Below are 16,606 nucleotides of genomic sequence, written 5' to 3' on the forward strand. Positions count from 1 at the left end.
TTCCCCTCCAGCTTACATAGGAAGCAGCGGATGTCCAATAGTAAGAGGCACGGGCGGGGAGGGCTCACCTTTTCCGCGTTCCAGCGTGCACTCCACTGACGTCACTTCCTGCATCGCCGCACACTGTATTCTAAGTGGACGGCGATGCAAGAAGTGACGTCAGTGGAGCGCACGCTGGAACGCGGATAAGGTGAGTCCCTAGAAGTTTGCCGCCTGAGGCAAACGTTTCACCCCGCCTCATGAGCGGGCCGGCCCTGACTGTTGCGGCCTTGCAGCTGCTGGTCTCCCCAGAGAATATGGATGCCAGCATTTGGACTGGGGTGGTAGGGAGCAGCTCTCTGAAGGTAAGTCATGCCTGCCAACTAGCCCCCCCCCCCCCCCCGAACTTCCCATAGGGGGTGATCATTTCATATAGTCTAGCATCCAGGCATTTAGACATTCAAGGTTAGTGTAAAACTGAGGCCAGAGGGAAGGTTACTGTGAGGGAGGACCACAAGGATCTCCCTTAGCTTCACCTACACAGAAATACCACTAGACAAAGTAGCTTATTTTGGCACATACTCTTAAAGGATAAGTGAAGCGAGCAATTTATTACTGCACATCTTTACTTACCTGGGGTTTCTTCCAGCCCCCAGAAGTCATGCAACATGAAGACCTGCACAGAACACGCCAACCATCAGGGGGCGGCGATCTTCAGAGGCTGCCAGTAGGACACTGGAGAAGGCTGGAGCTGCGCCGCCGCCGAGGGACCCAAATAACTTCTAGGGGCTGAAAGAAGCACCAGGTAAGTAAAGCTAGATTTAATTGCTCGCCTTATCACACTTATCTTTTAAGGTGCCCAAACATCTAACGATATTGGGCTGTTTCGACCAAGAGACAGATCTCTCACTGATCGAATCTAATCAGAGAGAGATCTGTTGGCTGCCCCTATACCGCAGGCCGGATTTCCAAAGAATTGCAGCTTAAATAACACCTCCAGCCAAAAAAAGGTCTGAATGACAATACATATACAGTATGTAGTCTATGCACTGTGTACAGTTAGATGAATATATAAAGTTTACATCTGGTACATCATAATGGATAAAACACACTCACATTTATATCTGTACCAGCACTTCCTTATTTTTCCTAATGCTGAAGCATTGGCTATCATTCATAAAAGTGCTGTCGGTAAAGTAAATCCATGCGGGGAAACGCCGCTGACGGTATTTCAGCATTCTGGGTGGTCATTCATAAAAATGTTTCTAGTTGCGATAGGAGTGCGGAGATATCCCGCTGTAGGCTGGCGTTAGGCTGTCGGTAGGCATGCGGAAACAGGAGAAGCTGGCCGAGTCCCTCCATGTGGTGTTCTCTCTGCTGCTGCTTGGGAGGACTGTCCCATTCACTTACATGTACTCCGCATGCCTATCGCTACATCCAGGGGAGCGGTAATCCCCGTCCGCATACCGCTTGCGTTAGTTTTTATGAATTTACATTTTGTTGTATTTCCGCATAGAATTACCGCAGAATGCTGTGATTTATCGCTCTGCTTGGAAAAGTCAGCTTCGCATGCGGAAACAGCCTTTATGAATACACATTTTGCTCAGTGGTCGGTAAAGTCAGCTGTTTTTAGCAATTCTGCATGCGGGAACACTTTATGAATGATAGCCATTGTGTCCTCCCCACCAGACTGGGTAACTCCCCTGCCCCTCCCTCCCCTGCTCCCTTCCTGCCTGGATCAAATGACTTATCTTTTCACACTGTTTGTGTTTGTTATAATTCTTATTTCAGATGTCTGTCTGCCTGCCTGCCTAGATTAGATCACATGAACATGAGGAGTGGAGTTATGGCATCAATCCCCGAGCATCCTTTGCATCTATGGTTTGGAAAAAATATAAAATGCAAGGGCCCAGTTTCACACCGGGATTTCAAGACCTAGGGCTCGATTCACAAAGCGGTGATAACCCAGTTAAAGACTTTAGGCGCGATAACCATTTTATCATGCCTAAACTCAGTTTAGGCATGATAAGTTTAGGCATGATAAGTTTAGGCGTGATAAGTTTAGGCGTGATACGTTTAGATTGCAAAGTTCCGCGCGCAAAGCAGCGCCATTAAACTCTATGCAACGTTTCGCGCACCAGACTTTGCTAGCGCAAAACTTTTGATCAGCTGTGCACTGCGGTGCTAACCCAGTTGGTGCTATAGTTATCATGCCTAAACTTATCACGCCTAAACTTATCACGCCTAAACTTATCACGCCTAAACTTATCATGCCTAAACTGAGTTTAGGCGTGATAAGGGGCTTTTCACCAGCGTACTAACAGTTTGCACCGCTTTGTGAATCAAGCCCCATATGTGGAATACAGACCCTAGGGGTGAGAAAATCACACTTTATCATGTGTGATTTTATATATCTTGGCAACTTATTAGGTATAAAGCAAACTGTAATTTATAATTTAGGTATTTTTTGGGGATTGGCCTTGTGACGTCACTTCCTCCCAAATGTTTTATGTGCATCCAACTGCCAAAAAAGAAAACAGCAGCTACATCCACTGACATCACCTGCCAGCAGTAAAAATGTCGCCATGTGATAAATATCAGAATGTAAATCAGGGAGAAGAAAGATTTTACAACCTGGAAACACTGACTAATTAATTTATACATCATTATTGTAAAAATTAAGCACTTTTTTGTTACATTATTTTCACTGGAGTTCCTCTTTAACTAAGTTTGTTCTCGGCTGCCACTTAACTGCAACAAATGTTTCCCCTCATTGTTGCTACGTGTGCTGCTTTCTCCCTAGCAGGTTAGCTGATGTATTCCTAATACAGCACCAGCATGAAGCAGGAGAGGAGCGCAGTGACAGATCACGTGTCCAGCGCTGGGGCTTCACGCATGCGTAGTGCGCCCGGCGTCGGCGGAAGTAAACAGTGCAGTGAGATTGTGTAGAGAAGAAGCTCCATCATGCAGGAGCCGGGGGAGGCTTCGTCTTCCCGGGAGGATGAGGAGGAGGAAGAGGAGTCCGCTCATGAGACGGGAGACAGGGACAGCGCTCTCCTCTTCTACACTATGATGCCCCCCGAGGACGAGGGTGGCGACTTGCTGGACACCTCCGACCCCAGGGACAGCACGGCCAGCCCAGAGGAGCTGGATGACGATGACAATTCTGGCGACAATGACAGTGTGGTGACCAAGACGTGCACCTATCAGGGCTGCCCGGAGACCACCAGCCAGGTGGCCAAGCAGAGGAAGCCTTGGATGTGCAAGAAGCACCGCAACAAGATGTACAAAGACAAGTACAAGAATAAGAAGAAGACTGACCAGGGAGTCCCGACCAGCACCAAGCTGGAGGTCAGATGTCACTTAGATCAGGGCAGCAGAGGGGACAAGTGTGGGTTGGGCTGCTCAGCCACTGGGTTTACATTATGGTGGGTGTACAGTGGTGCATTGGTAGTTCCCGGGGCTGTGTGGAGTCCGTACAAAAATCTTCTGACTCCGACTCAGGCTTCATAAATCTTCTGACTCCGACTCAGTTTATGAAGCCACCGACTCCAACTCCGACCCCAGGTACCCAAAATGGCTCTGACTCCGACTCCTGAGTCTAATACTTACCAAGGTTGTGGATTTTGTGCAAAATCATCCAACTCAGACTCCAGACTCTGACTCCTTAGTTTATGAAATCTCCAACTCTTACTCCAGGTACCCAAAATTGCATCGACTCCACAGCCCTGGTAGGTCCTCTGCACTAGGATCCATTTACATGTTTATTAATACGCTCAGTTCCACTTTGATAAATTGAATGTTTTTAGTGCCAGTATGAACCCAACCTAAATACTGTCAAGAAGTGGTAGCTTAGACTCCACAGCAGAAAACTGCTTGGTTCCTATCTGCTACTACAGGACCACATGTGGGAGTGTCACAGTAGTAGAAAGGTTGGTCAGCACACCAGCTTCTTCAATGAGCGAAGTTTAATCAATCATATGTCAACACTAAGGTTAACAATTGTTTCGGGGCCACAAGGGGTCCCCTTCATCAGAACAGTGCAGACAAACAGTGTTATAAAAATTGCACCAAATATATACACCTAGTGACTTAACCGGACCATCCCTAATCATGAAACACACCACCTCCCTCATCACAGTGTAAACATCACACTTTTATCCCTTGTTTACACTGTGATGTTTACACTGTGATGAGGGAGGGTGTGTGTTTCATGATTAGGGATGGTCCTGTTAAGTCACTAGGTGTATATATTTGGTGCAATTTTTATAACACTGTTTGTCTGCACTGTTCTGATGAAGGGGACCCCTTGTGGCCCCGAAACAATTGTTAACCTTAGTGTTGACATATGATTGATTAAACTCTGCTCATTGAAGAAGCTGGTGTGCTGACCAACCTTTCTACTACTGTGATACTACTTGGGATGTTGCTTAGCATCCTTGGTCATGCACCCGAAGTTATTATTAGGACAAGTGTGCCTCTCTGCATCCTTCTTACCTATCCACATGTGGGAGTGGACAGTGTAGTGCCCACTCCAGTGGTCTGGCTGGAGCCCAAGACAGATGCGTTATTCATCGGTCATATGGGGGAACGCATCTGCCAGTCCGGGATCTTTGGGGACATCACAGAAGTGTGGTCCGCTTACTGCAATGGTTCACCTTATAGGGGGAGGTAAATTCCTCAATAAAACAACTTGTAATAAATCGTTAATAATCTATCTATGAAACTGCTGATATTCTAGTGCTAATGATTGACCAAAGAGGGGGAGGAGTACCATTGTCTGCAAATTCTAAAAACTGCTGCATATTTAGGATAGAGATGTAGGCGAACAGCTCACCTGTGAACAGCATGCATACTACTGAACACGTCAGGACCAGAGCATGCGTACTACTCAGAGAGCGCGACCCGGAAGTAGTACAGGCCCATAGCTGTTTGCCTACATTTCTAATCCTAAAAAATTAAATAAATTGGCCATACATCTGATTTTACAGCCGATTGACCATCCAATTATTATTATTGAACTGCATGAAAATCGGTGTCACAACAAGCATGCCAAATCAACAATTTGACCAATTTCAGGCTGATATTGATCAAATGTATCAATCGCACATACTGGGAAGTCTCTGACCAACCTGGTCAATCAGGTGTGTGGGGGTAAATTTGAAATCGGCGCCGGTAGACTTGGGGGCAGGATACAGCCTGTATATGGCTGATTCTGCTTCTGCACAAGTCCGGGCCGTTTTAATTACTATTCCCCCTCCAGGCTGCCATGGATAGTGGGGGAATGAAATAATTTGGCTTCCAGCGATTGCTGGAGGCCAAATTATTGTGTTTTTAAGCAACCTCGGCTCTGTCTTCTGACGGCGCCGATGTTACTCACTGAGCGCTGCAATAGGAGTGATTCCTATTTTAGTCTATGGAGGCGCCGGCTGCGACCAAATCTAGCAGCGCTGAAAAGCACTGCTCCGGTGTGTGGTGGTAATGGCATACCATATCGCCATGGAAACTCCTGCTGCTGTCTCGCCAAATGTTTGATGTCCCCCAGGTGCTTGTGCATGAAAATACTTAACCTGTCTGCTGCCACCTAGTGTCCGCGCTGTACCTTCACATTTGCGTCCCAATGCGAAAGTACCGCAGAAACTCGGGGGCAGTAGACAGGTAAAGTATTTGCATACACAGATACCGGGGGGAGGGGGGGGAGGCATTTAACAGTTTAGTGGAGAGCGGCAAGTGTTTCCATTGCGTTCTTCACGATATTGCATGCCGTTACCGCCGTGCACCTGATCGACTACGTCTGCCCGAGATTTCCCAGCATGTCCGATCGATACATTTGACCAATTTCATACTAAAATTGATCAGGAATCGTCCTGTGGTTTATGAGCAGCCAATAGATCTCTCTCTAATCAAATTTGATCAGAGAGAGCGATCTGTCTCTTGGTTGAATCTGCTCATACATCTCTAGATGTATGGCCACCTTTACGCTCTCACACTCATTAATGTTTACATAAAAACACGACTAACCCAACATGTTTCACCCCCTAATAGTGGCCTTCGTCAGGTAACAAAGGGTCATATCCAAATAACTTTTCTCCTGAGTTTTTCCCTAGGAGTTAATTTTTCATCTTATCTAAAAAATAATTTTTAATTTCTTGGTACCTTACAGTTGAAAAAGTTCTAAATAGTGGGTAAAAAATTAATATCAAACTTGATTCTAGTAATTTCTTGCTTGGTGGATTGTTTAAAAGTATTCTATTGATGAGGTTTGAATATATCTATTTGGGAAAAACTCAGGAGAAAATTTATTTGGTCTTACCCCGAAAATAAGACAGTGTCTTATATTAATTTTTGCTCTAAAAGATGTGCTAGGGCTTATTTTCAGGGGATGTCATATATTTCTATTAGGAAGTGTCTCTCAGCAGAACATTTCCTGTTCCTTTGTACTGTCATGTTCACGGGTTTGAAAGTATGCTTCTGTAATGATCAGGCGCCTGCTCTGTCATCCTTGCACACAGCTGATAACCTTGCTGTGTGCTGGGGTGACAGGATCAGTGCCCGATTGGCACTGCACCACTGTGTCCCCACTTACTGGCTGCCTCTTCCTCCTCTTTAACTTCCGCTAAGGCTTATTTTCGGGTTAGGGCTTATATTTCAAGCATGCTCAAAATTCCAGCTAGGGCTTATTTTCAGGGTAGGTCTTATTTTCAGGGAAAAAGGGTATGTATGACCCTAAGTGCTAAGGTGGCAGTGCTCAATGCTAAGATATATGAACCAGGACTGTGGAATCGGTACAAAAATCTTCCGACTCCAACTACGACTCCTCAGTTTATAAAACCTCCAACTCCGACTCCAGGTACCCATAATGACTCAGGCTCCTTAGTCTAATACTTACCAGGGCTGTGGATTTTGTACAAAATCATCCGACTCCTCAGTTTATGAAATCACTGACTCCGACTCTGGGTACTCAAAATTGCTCTGACTCCAACTCCACAGTCCTGATATGAACTTTACATTTCAATAACATAGGAAAAAATATAGCCTGTCTACTCTGTTCTCAAGCAATGTGCTCTATAAAGATGGTGAATTAGATGCTAATAATTCCAGCTTGTATGCATTATATGCGGCTTTGAATTGGGCTTTCTAACGATTTCCAAGCTCCATACAGTCTGCATGCAGGTCAGAGATATCATATCATAGCGGGGTGCAGCGGGCTCAGAGAGCGTCGATTAGGGCACACAGAGGCATGTCCTGCAGATGGGAACGTGCCTCTGTGTCCCGTTTTTAGATTTAATAACCTGCCTCGCGGTTTCGGTATGTACAGGATTTAGAGTGAACCTGAACTTAAAATAGGAGACGATGAATTGTATGTGTAGTATGGATGATAAATTGAACATTTAGTACAGTGTTCTCCCCAGGCTCTTTTAGCCGGGTGCTCCACCCGCCTAGTTTTGGTGAGCACCCGGCTGACACCGGCTCACCTCCTCCTATGCTGTAAGCAGAGTTGCGCACAGAAGCACTGGTCCTGCATTCTCTCATATTGCCCCACCCGGCTACTTTTTCATGCCACCCGGCTGGAAAAAAATTCTGGGGAGAACACTGTAGTAGTATGGAAAAGAGTCTTATATTTTTAGTTTCACAACTTTATTTTAAAGATTGCATCACACTACCAGTGCTGCTGTTTAAAATGTACACTCTGCTTTGTTTAGCTGAAAAGGATACAGAGCTAGTGACTCTTTGAACTTCTCTGCAGTTAAACCTCCTCAGAATCCTTATCTCACTGTTTCTCAGCAGTTTTGGCTTCTATTCACTTGTCAGGAAACTAGACTAAATCGGGCAAGCTGTGACACTCTTGCATAGATAACTCACGTTATTTAACTCTTGCTGTACTGGAAAACAGAATGGGATTTCTAATTATTTCTTAGTAGGAATAGTGCTAGATGTGTATATGCTTATCTTATCATGTCACTTCAGGTATGCTTTAAGGAAACAAGAAACCTCTTTTTTTTATGCAGCCCCTGTAATCAGTGTAGAGACAGTAGACAGCTAGTGACTTATGAGCCAGAAAGATTTGTCATAATTCTGTGTAATCTGGTCAGGTCTGTTTATCTAGGAATGTTCTAGTAATTTAATTCCTGTAAGCAACACAAAGTATAGATGAGGTGTTCGCTAATCTACTTTGTATGAAGTTATATGAAATCACTTATTTAGCATCTTTGTTTTGGTTCATTTAGGATACCCCCGAGTGTTCTGTGGCTCTAACAAAACAAAGGACTGGATCTGTTGGAGATCGACCACCTCGCCCTACGCTGCTGGAACAAGTGCTAAACCAGAAAAGACTTGTAAGTTAACCTCGGAGGTTTTTGACCATTTTCTAATGGTACCATACTCGATTGTCCATTGATCGATCAGACTATCGACTTTATTGGGTGATCAACTAGAGTGTGGTTGATCGAAAGTCGATCAATAAGTGGCCCACACACTACAAGCGAGATCCTGGTGATCCTCCTTCACTAATTGATCTGAACAATATTGTGCCTCCATGTGCTCAAACTAAAAATTGATCCTGTGTTGATCAAAATGATGTGAACAGTTGCCGATTCCTGTATTATTGACCGATATCTTTTAATCTTACACGATCGAGCAGATTGGCCAATTCAACCAGATATTGGTCAATTTCCACTAGTGGAGAACATAATCGATTCTCCCTCAATCCGATAAAATCAGATGGTTGATCGTGCAAGAAGATTGAGTGATGTATGGGTACCTTTAGTGTCATTACTGCAATTGGGGCTGATTTACAAAATAAACCACATAACGACCGCCTAACGCCGATAGGTGGCAGCTGGTCATTTGTGGGTTTCCATGTCAGTTCACGGAGGGTGTCTCCGTGAACAGCCTGCGAGCCTCTGATCGCTCTCGCAGGCAAAATATAAACACGCGGGGAAGAAATCCCTGGTGTTCACATCCTACGGCACTGCTGTCACAGCAGCGCCGTGAAGGAGATCGGCGATCCCCGGCCTCTGATTAGCCGGGGATCGCCGGCATCTGATAGGCTGAAGCCTATCAGAGGCGGCACAGGACGGATCGCCGTCCTGTGCCGCCCATAGTGAGGAGGGGAGGGAGGGAAGGAGAGGGAGGGGGGAATAGCCTCTGGTCTCTGAAAAAGCAGCAGTTGCCGTGAAACGGCTGTAAGGCCGGTATCTTTTCCTACACTTTACTGGAATGTCTGTATGCCTATGTAACAGTGCGTAAATTCCTATGAGCAAGAGTTGGTACTCCGGCTTTTCCCTTCTACTAGTATCTGGACTGATCTACGTGAGCACAACTCTTATGCTGTGAATACACCACGAGATTTTTTGGCAAATAGATGGTTCAATAGATAAAATTTCCAAAATGTTAGATCTGATTTTCGATCGTTTTTCTGATCGATTTCTCATGGAAGTGAATGGAAATCAAAAATTAATCAGAAAAACGATTGGAAAATCAATTGGACAGTAAATCTGCTGAAAAATGTCATTGTGTATTCCCAGCATAATAGGTGTGCTACATAGAGCTCGTCCTCAGCTAGCATCTGGTGCCAACCAATCTGCCTTCTACTAACGATATTGACTGCGTAGTGATTAGTGCAGCCTATGCCTTTTTTTTGGCATCTAGGACCAGCAGTGCTATCCCCTATACTATCATGCTGCCTATATATCTGGATCCTGGGCCACAACTTTATGCAGACTGATATTTCAGCGCAACATTCAAATGTGAACTGACCCTGAATCCAGCCCTGTTAACAAGAATGTTTTTATAAAGTCAGCCTTGTAATGTTACACTAGTTGTACTGTAACCGAAGATCCATCATTGAAACATACATATAGTATTATGTCATTATGTTGAACAGTTGATACCTAATCAACTGGTTACGTTTTAGCTATTATATCAACACAGGTGCAAAGGAAACTCTAAAATTGTCTCGGGCCATGTAGGGGGTACATGGGCTGTGCAGAGGGGTTTAATGCCACCTCTTGCCAATGCTCTCCACTCTGCTCTCCATCTTCCCCAAAATTCTGCCTACTAGACAAGAAAGTACACTGTGAAAGCAAAAGTGTGGAGGAGATGGAACGCATCAGCGAGAGGCATCAGCTTAGGTGAGTACACCCCCTCTTCGTGGTCCGTGTTGAGGCCTAATCAACTGCGTACATTTCAGCCTAGTAGAAAACCCTGATGCCTATTTATTTCACATTTTTATGTAACTGTAATAAGTTATAATTGACCTGTTTTTGTCTTTTTTGTTTTATTTTCCATTTGCAGTAGGTAACTATTGGTAGTAATACTTCTTCACTGTTTTATCTTTATCCAGTCGCTTTTGAGAAGTCCTGAAGTCGTGAAGTTCCTTCAGACGCAGCAGCAGCTTCTCAGCCGTCAGGCTTATGAACAGAGACAATCGTTTCAAGGGGCATCACTTTGACCGGATCGATTCATTTTGTATCATAAAACTTTAATTTCAAGGCAGTCTTGAAGTGTATAGAAGACATACAGAGACTGTGAAATCAGCCATGTTAGATTACTGTAGCCTGTTTTGCATTTTGTTTCCCATAAGGTTTTTCCTGCTCTACACCTAACATTGCCAGCAATACTAGACAGGTATGCTTTGTACCGTAGTTCTTTTAGGGAGTGGGAACACAAGCTCACACAATGCCTGTGCCCTCTCCGCTATGGGAGGTGCTGAGCAGGAGGTGGGAGGTGCCACTCTGGCTACATTTATGCTTCTGTGAATCCTGCACAGTGGGCGTTGCTTTTGGATATGTGGTCATTAGGCAATGTTTACCTCCAATGGAGGAAAGCAGCTGAGTAGGATTAGTTCCCACCCAGTTGCTTTCTCATATGCTGGAAAAAGCAGTTGACGGCAGTGTTGTTTTCATGAGCTCTGGTGGTGGTATTCAGCGACCTTAAAGGGACTCCGAGCAGTGCAGAAACTATGGAAAGATACATATCATTTTAAAGCTCGCTTTCTCCTCTTTCCAATGATATATAAACCGCCGCCCTACGCCTTTTAGTTTTCGCTATTTTCGCGATTGAAATTGCCGCGGCCGCGATTTCAATCGCGAAAATAGAGAAAACTAAAAGGCGTAGGGCGACGATTTAGGTGTCGCCAGAAAGAGGAGAAAGAGAGCTTTAAAATGATATCCATCTTTCCATAGTTACTTGTATTACACAGGACAACACTTTCCCCAGTGTCAGCAGCTCCATTCAGCAGAATGGAGCTGCTGACTTTAGGAAAAAGTCGCCCTGTGTAATACAATGTACCTAAATCGTCGCCTTACGCCTTTTAGTTTTCTCTATTTGCGCAATTGAAATCGCGGCCGCGGCAATTTCAATCGCGAAAATAGCGAAAACTAAAAGGCGTAGGGCGGCGGTTTATATATCATTGGAAAGAGGGGAAAGAGAGCTTTAAAATGATATGCATCTTTCCATAGTTTCTGCACTGCTCGGAGTCCCTTTAAAGTAAATGGGAACTGTCGCCTAAAAAAAAAAAAAGTGAGATACTTACCTAAGGAGAGGGAAGGCTTTCCCCATTCCTCACCCGGTGTCTGGTCCATCTCAGGATCCCCCGTCGCAGTATTCGACCAATCCGGTCAAATGCTGCTATCTCTGCCGGCGAAGGGAGGCTTCGGGAAGTCTTCAGGAGCCCGAGTGCTCCTGAAGACAGGCCGCTCCATACTGCGCGAACGACTCTATCGCATGCGCAGTATGGAGCCACCTGTCTTCGGGAGGACTCAGCTCCCGAAGTCCCCTGCTGCTACTTCAAACCAACAAAGCACTGCACGGAGGGCACCAGGAGTGGACAGGGAAGGCTCTATAGGACCTAGAGACTTCCCTCTCCTTAGGCACGTATCCGCCTTTCTTTTCTATTTTTCTATTTACTATGGAGGTCCTCTTTAACAGCATCAGTGGGGGGTACCTCTCACAATCTGAATGGGCAACTTTGAGCTTACACAAACGGTATGCACACAGGGCTAGTATATCAACACAGGTGCAAAGAAAACATAACATTGTCTCGGCATTTGTTGGGGGGGGCACAGGTTAATTCACATAAGTTGCCGCCTCTTGCTGATGCGCTCCACTCCGCCCTCCATCTTCTTCACAATTCTGCCTACTAGACAAGAAGTTCTGCTGTGAAAGCAAAAGTGTGGGGGAGATGGAGCGCATCAGCAGGAGGCATCAATTTAGGTAATCCCCTCTTTGTGGCCTGTGCCCCCTGCATGCACTGAGACCATTTCTCTTCTCGTTCATCCTTAGGGCCCTTTTTAATTGTGTGCGATTCACTGCGTAACCCTGCATACAGAGTTGGACCGGAAAATGTTGCTTTGGAAAGTATTGGAACTCGGGTCTAGCAATCTGATACAATGATTTGTCGTTTGGATTGCTACACTTGCTATGGCCCTTTACCCCCTTCAGTGAAGCAATATGTTACTAAATGGGTTGTTTCTCCGCTGAATAAGATACCAAGGCCCCGATTCATAAAGCATTGACGCGTGCAGTAATGCAGAAAACAGATGATTTTTACCAAGCATTTTGGAAAATGTCATTTCATAAAGACTGTTACCACATGGCAAGCTGAAATTACCCAGCAGTGAGTTAAATTACCAACTTGTGCGTAAATGTCAATTCATAAAGATTAGAACATGCGGTAAAGCCAAGTAACTTGTTTGGTGATTACTTGTAAAAACAAAACAGAGGACATCGAGAGCCCAATAGTGCAATATTGTCTGGTAAGCTCAATATATAAAATAATGTCAAAGGTTCTTATACTCACAAAGGTGGGTTACCATCAGGCAACCACTTGACAGGCAAGTGGGGAGTATTAGTACCTGACCCCACTCAGGTATAAAAGTCGCTCTCTGTAGATAGGAAAATGGGGAAAGAACCCCTCCACCAGGGGTGGATTCAATAGTGCTGTAATATGTACGAACAGAGGCGCCAAGCAGAGTAAAACAATATTCTAAAAATGATAAAAAGAGGGAAGTCGAGGTGGACTTACCTCCCTCTGGTAGTGGACATATACTCAAATGCAGAGTAAAAATATACAATTTAATCACAACTCCATAAAATCGCAACGCGTTTCGCAGTCAACAGTCCCGCTTCACCAGGCAGTATAGGAGCATATAAAACTGGTTCAGGTCCGTAAAGCGTGTGAGCACCTCAGAGGCGCGATTTTATGGAGTTGTTAATAAATTGTATATTTTTACTCTGCATTTGAGTATATGTCCACTACCAGAGGGAGGTAAGTCCACCTCGACTTCCCTCTTTTTATCATTTTTAGAACATTGTTTTACTCTGCTTGACGCCTCTGTTCGTACATATTACAGCACATTGTTTGGTGATTACCTCCAGCTATGATGTGTTGGAAACCAGTTGGATGCAGTAATAAGTGACTGACAGAAGCAGAGAGCTAATAGGAACAGCCTTCCTCTCCTGCAAGTCCCTCTAATAGGTTCAGACACCATCTCAGGAGGAACAAGAGTTTTTCTACCCTCCAGGCAGCAGAGGAGAGAACCTGCACACAAGAGATTTTCCTTGCAGTCCTCTAGACATTTAACCCTTTAGGTTCCTGTTTGAAGATGCAGAGGAGAACGCGGGGAAATCATCTAAGCATGGCATGTTTGATGTTTATTGAGAGTTCATCTAAACACAGGCTATTAAATACAATGTTTAGAAAGGCTAATAGACAGATTTAGAGGGAATAGGAGGGATTGTGTAGATCAAAGGAATGCTGGGGATGCCTCTTACTATTTATACATGGAAGAACATCACAGTAAGGGCTTGTTCACACGAGCATTTGTGTATTTTTTTTAAGTGCTGGCAATTTTAGAAACCGTCCTAAAAGCGCTTGTGCAATGATTCCCGATGAGAGTGTTCACGTATGAGCAGTTTGATTACGATCCGCTTCCAAAAGCGCTGCCTGTACCATTTTCTGAGCGCTTTGGCTCAATGGAAGGTATAGAGAAATTGCAAAATGCTTGAAAAAGAGCTTTGCATAGCGATTTACCAAGCGCTTTTAAGAATAAATACATTGTATTTATTCTATTCCCGGGTCAAAATCTCAATCGCTCATCAAAAGCGCTTAAAAAAAGCACTTACACAAAATCGCCCAACATGCAGAAAACACCGGGAATCGCTTTAAAAAATTGCACACAAAAACGCTCAGAGCTTGCGATTTATAATGTGAACAAAGCCTAACAGAACAGAGACCTTCTTTGCAGCTGTTAATGAACATCTTTGTGAACTGAAGTCATGATTTTCCGTACATTACCAAACTTCTACCGCACCTGTGAAAATCTTTATGAATCAGAAAACAAAAGTCTAAACTAAATTTTTTTATTTTTATTATACAGCCCTTTATGAATCAGAGCCAATGTGTACTGACATTGCTTTAAATTGAATGCAAGTTCGAGCCAGTGGTGTGCCTCCTTCAGTTATCAAGTTATTGCTGGGATACTTACTGTACTGTAGTAAACAAACCCCTGTATGTATGATGAATGAAAAATAACCATTAGATTTCGTGTGAGCACTTGCTCAGAGAACTTATTGGTTGAGACCATTGACCCTCTTTCTTCCAGAATCTGAGGGAGAAGTATCAAGAGCTGGACAGTGTTTGTTCTACTTGAAAATACATTGGGGTCGATTCACTATAACAAATGCATTATTAGAGTAGCCTAGCGAGCGCTATGAACTTATGCCTGCTAATTGGCACTGATCCTACCCTGAGCCCCTGTGAGTCCAATTCCTTTAAAGGACATTATCCTCGTACTTTGATTGGCCTAATAGTCTGCCTGTCAAGTGACAGGTAGCCTATTGGGCCAATAAAAGTGTGGGGATAATGTCCTTTAACCCCCCTGGCGGTCTATTAAAACCGCCAGGGGGCAGCGCAGCACTTTAAATCTTTTTTTTTAAAATCATGTAGCTAGCCTAGCGCTAGCTACATGATAGCCGCTGTGCAGTGGCATCCCCCCTCCCATTCCGATCGCCTCCGGCGATCAGAGCAAACAGTAAATCCTGTTCAGAACGGGTTTTCTTGTTTGGCTTCCCCCGTCTCCATGGCGACGAACGGGATGACTTCATCGACGCCATCCACGTCATGGCGCACGGGAGAGTCCCGATCCACCTCTTAGCGCTGCCTGGCGCTGATAGGGGGAGGGGGGGTGGCTGGTAGCGGCGAATCGGCGCGGAGCGGCGGCGATAGGTATGTACACGTACCTAGCAAAGTGCTAGCTGCGTGTAACAAAAAAAATTATGCAAATCGGCCCCCCAGGGCTTGAGAAATCCTCCATGGCGGCTTACCCCGAGCTCAGCCCGGGCTTACTGCCAGGGAGGTTAAAGTGATTGGACCCGCAGGGCTCAGGGCAGGATGAGTGGAGCTCTTGTCATTGCCAATTAGTTTGTCATTACCAGTTAGCAGGCATAAGTTTGTAGTGCTCACTATGCTTCTCTGATAAGGCGTGTTAACTCTAATAAGGTGTGTCAACTCTGATAAGGCATGCTATTTGTTATAGTGAATCAACCCCTTTTTCTTTTAACTGTCATTTTATAAAGAAAATACGTCAGTGCTTACAGTAATGGGCTGTACAGAAACCTTCACCGTATTATTGTCTCTGTGCTATTTCTTATATTTAACATGTTAGCATCTTGTTAGCTGTGTGTTGTGTTGTATAGGGTAACTGTTGCAGTGTCTTTAGTGTTGTGAGTTACTCTGCAGTGTTCTGTATATGCCAGGGCCGGATTTACCATAAGGCACTGTAGGCACGTGCCTAGAGGCGTCTGATGATGGAAAGGCGGCTTGCTCTCCACTCCTAGTGTCTCCCTCCCTCCTTCCCTACGCAAAGTCCAGATGAGAGTTTAAATGAGAGGTTACTCACCTTGCTCTCAGCATTCCACTGACTAGATCTCCCTTCAGTCAGAAGCACCTCTAACTACATAATACTGAGGTTCTTCTAGTTGCCTAATACTTGGGGGCACCTCTAGCTACTTATGATGGACAAGGTAGTAAGGGAGAAGTGACAGCTGGGACAGCCAGCACACTTGTAATGCAGTTCGGCAGGGGTTTGTAGCTTCATGGAGGGTGAAATCTAAGGTGCCAGGACATCTGTGCCTATAGGCTCCTGTAAGGTAAATCCGGGCCTGGTATATGCACTAAGAATTTTATTTTATTTTTACTGCAAATCACTTGGAGCCAAATAACAATGTTAGGAGCGATCACTGACATTGTTTTGACATTTTCTGATAATTGTAAATTTTTTATGTGTTTTGTACATTTTATAAGTTTTGTATATTGAAATAAATTGCCATACATCCATTAATTTATGACACCTTTTCTAAGACCCATGTCTCTTAATTGCTTTTATCTGTTTATCTTTACCCCTAAAGGAGTGCTGCCTATGTCATCTCACACATCATACTGTGAACCATAATAGGTTGGGATTCTGCTTTTAAAGTGGATACAAGATAAACTTTTTTACTCATTGCATAATTGCGTTCCTTTCATATCGTTTATAGGCTATTCCTCAAGCCAAATACTTGTTTTGTTTTAATACTCTAATTCTTTATTAACGTATAAACTAAACAAGCCTCGCCCACAGCTTTT

At 44.5% G+C, this 16,606-nt stretch overlaps 1 protein-coding gene across 1 annotated transcript; it reads left to right on the top strand.

The window, feature by feature from the left end:
• The first annotated feature begins 2,900 nt into the window (after window positions 1–2,900).
• On the top strand, window positions 2,901–11,048 carry RFXAP (regulatory factor X associated protein). The gene is made up of 3 exons (XM_068265029.1): window positions 2,901–3,330; window positions 8,208–8,315; window positions 10,325–11,048. Exons 1-3 carry the CDS (start codon window positions 2,944–2,946, stop codon window positions 10,430–10,432), a joined length of 603 nt encoding a protein of 200 aa, XP_068121130.1. The 5' UTR covers window positions 2,901–2,943; the 3' UTR covers window positions 10,433–11,048.
• Window positions 11,049–16,606: the final 5,558 nt, after the last annotated feature.

This window comes from Hyperolius riggenbachi, chromosome 2 (assembly GCF_040937935.1).
Source record: "Hyperolius riggenbachi isolate aHypRig1 chromosome 2, aHypRig1.pri, whole genome shotgun sequence".
NCBI classification, from domain to species: Eukaryota; Metazoa; Chordata; class Amphibia; order Anura; family Hyperoliidae; genus Hyperolius; species Hyperolius riggenbachi.

Bases quoted from the DNA above. Each gene is read 5' to 3' on its own strand.
- RFXAP (XM_068265029.1), top strand. From the start codon at position 2,944: ATGCAGGAGCCGGGGGAGGCTTCGTCTTCCCGGGAGGATGAGGAGGAG. The intron at 3,331-8,207 runs GTCAGATGTCAC...TGGTTCATTTAG, and splicing joins CGACCAGCACCAAGCTGGAG to GATACCCCCGAGTGTTCTGT. The intron at 8,316-10,324 runs GTAAGTTAACCT...ATCTTTATCCAG, and splicing joins TGCTAAACCAGAAAAGACTT to TCGCTTTTGAGAAGTCCTGA.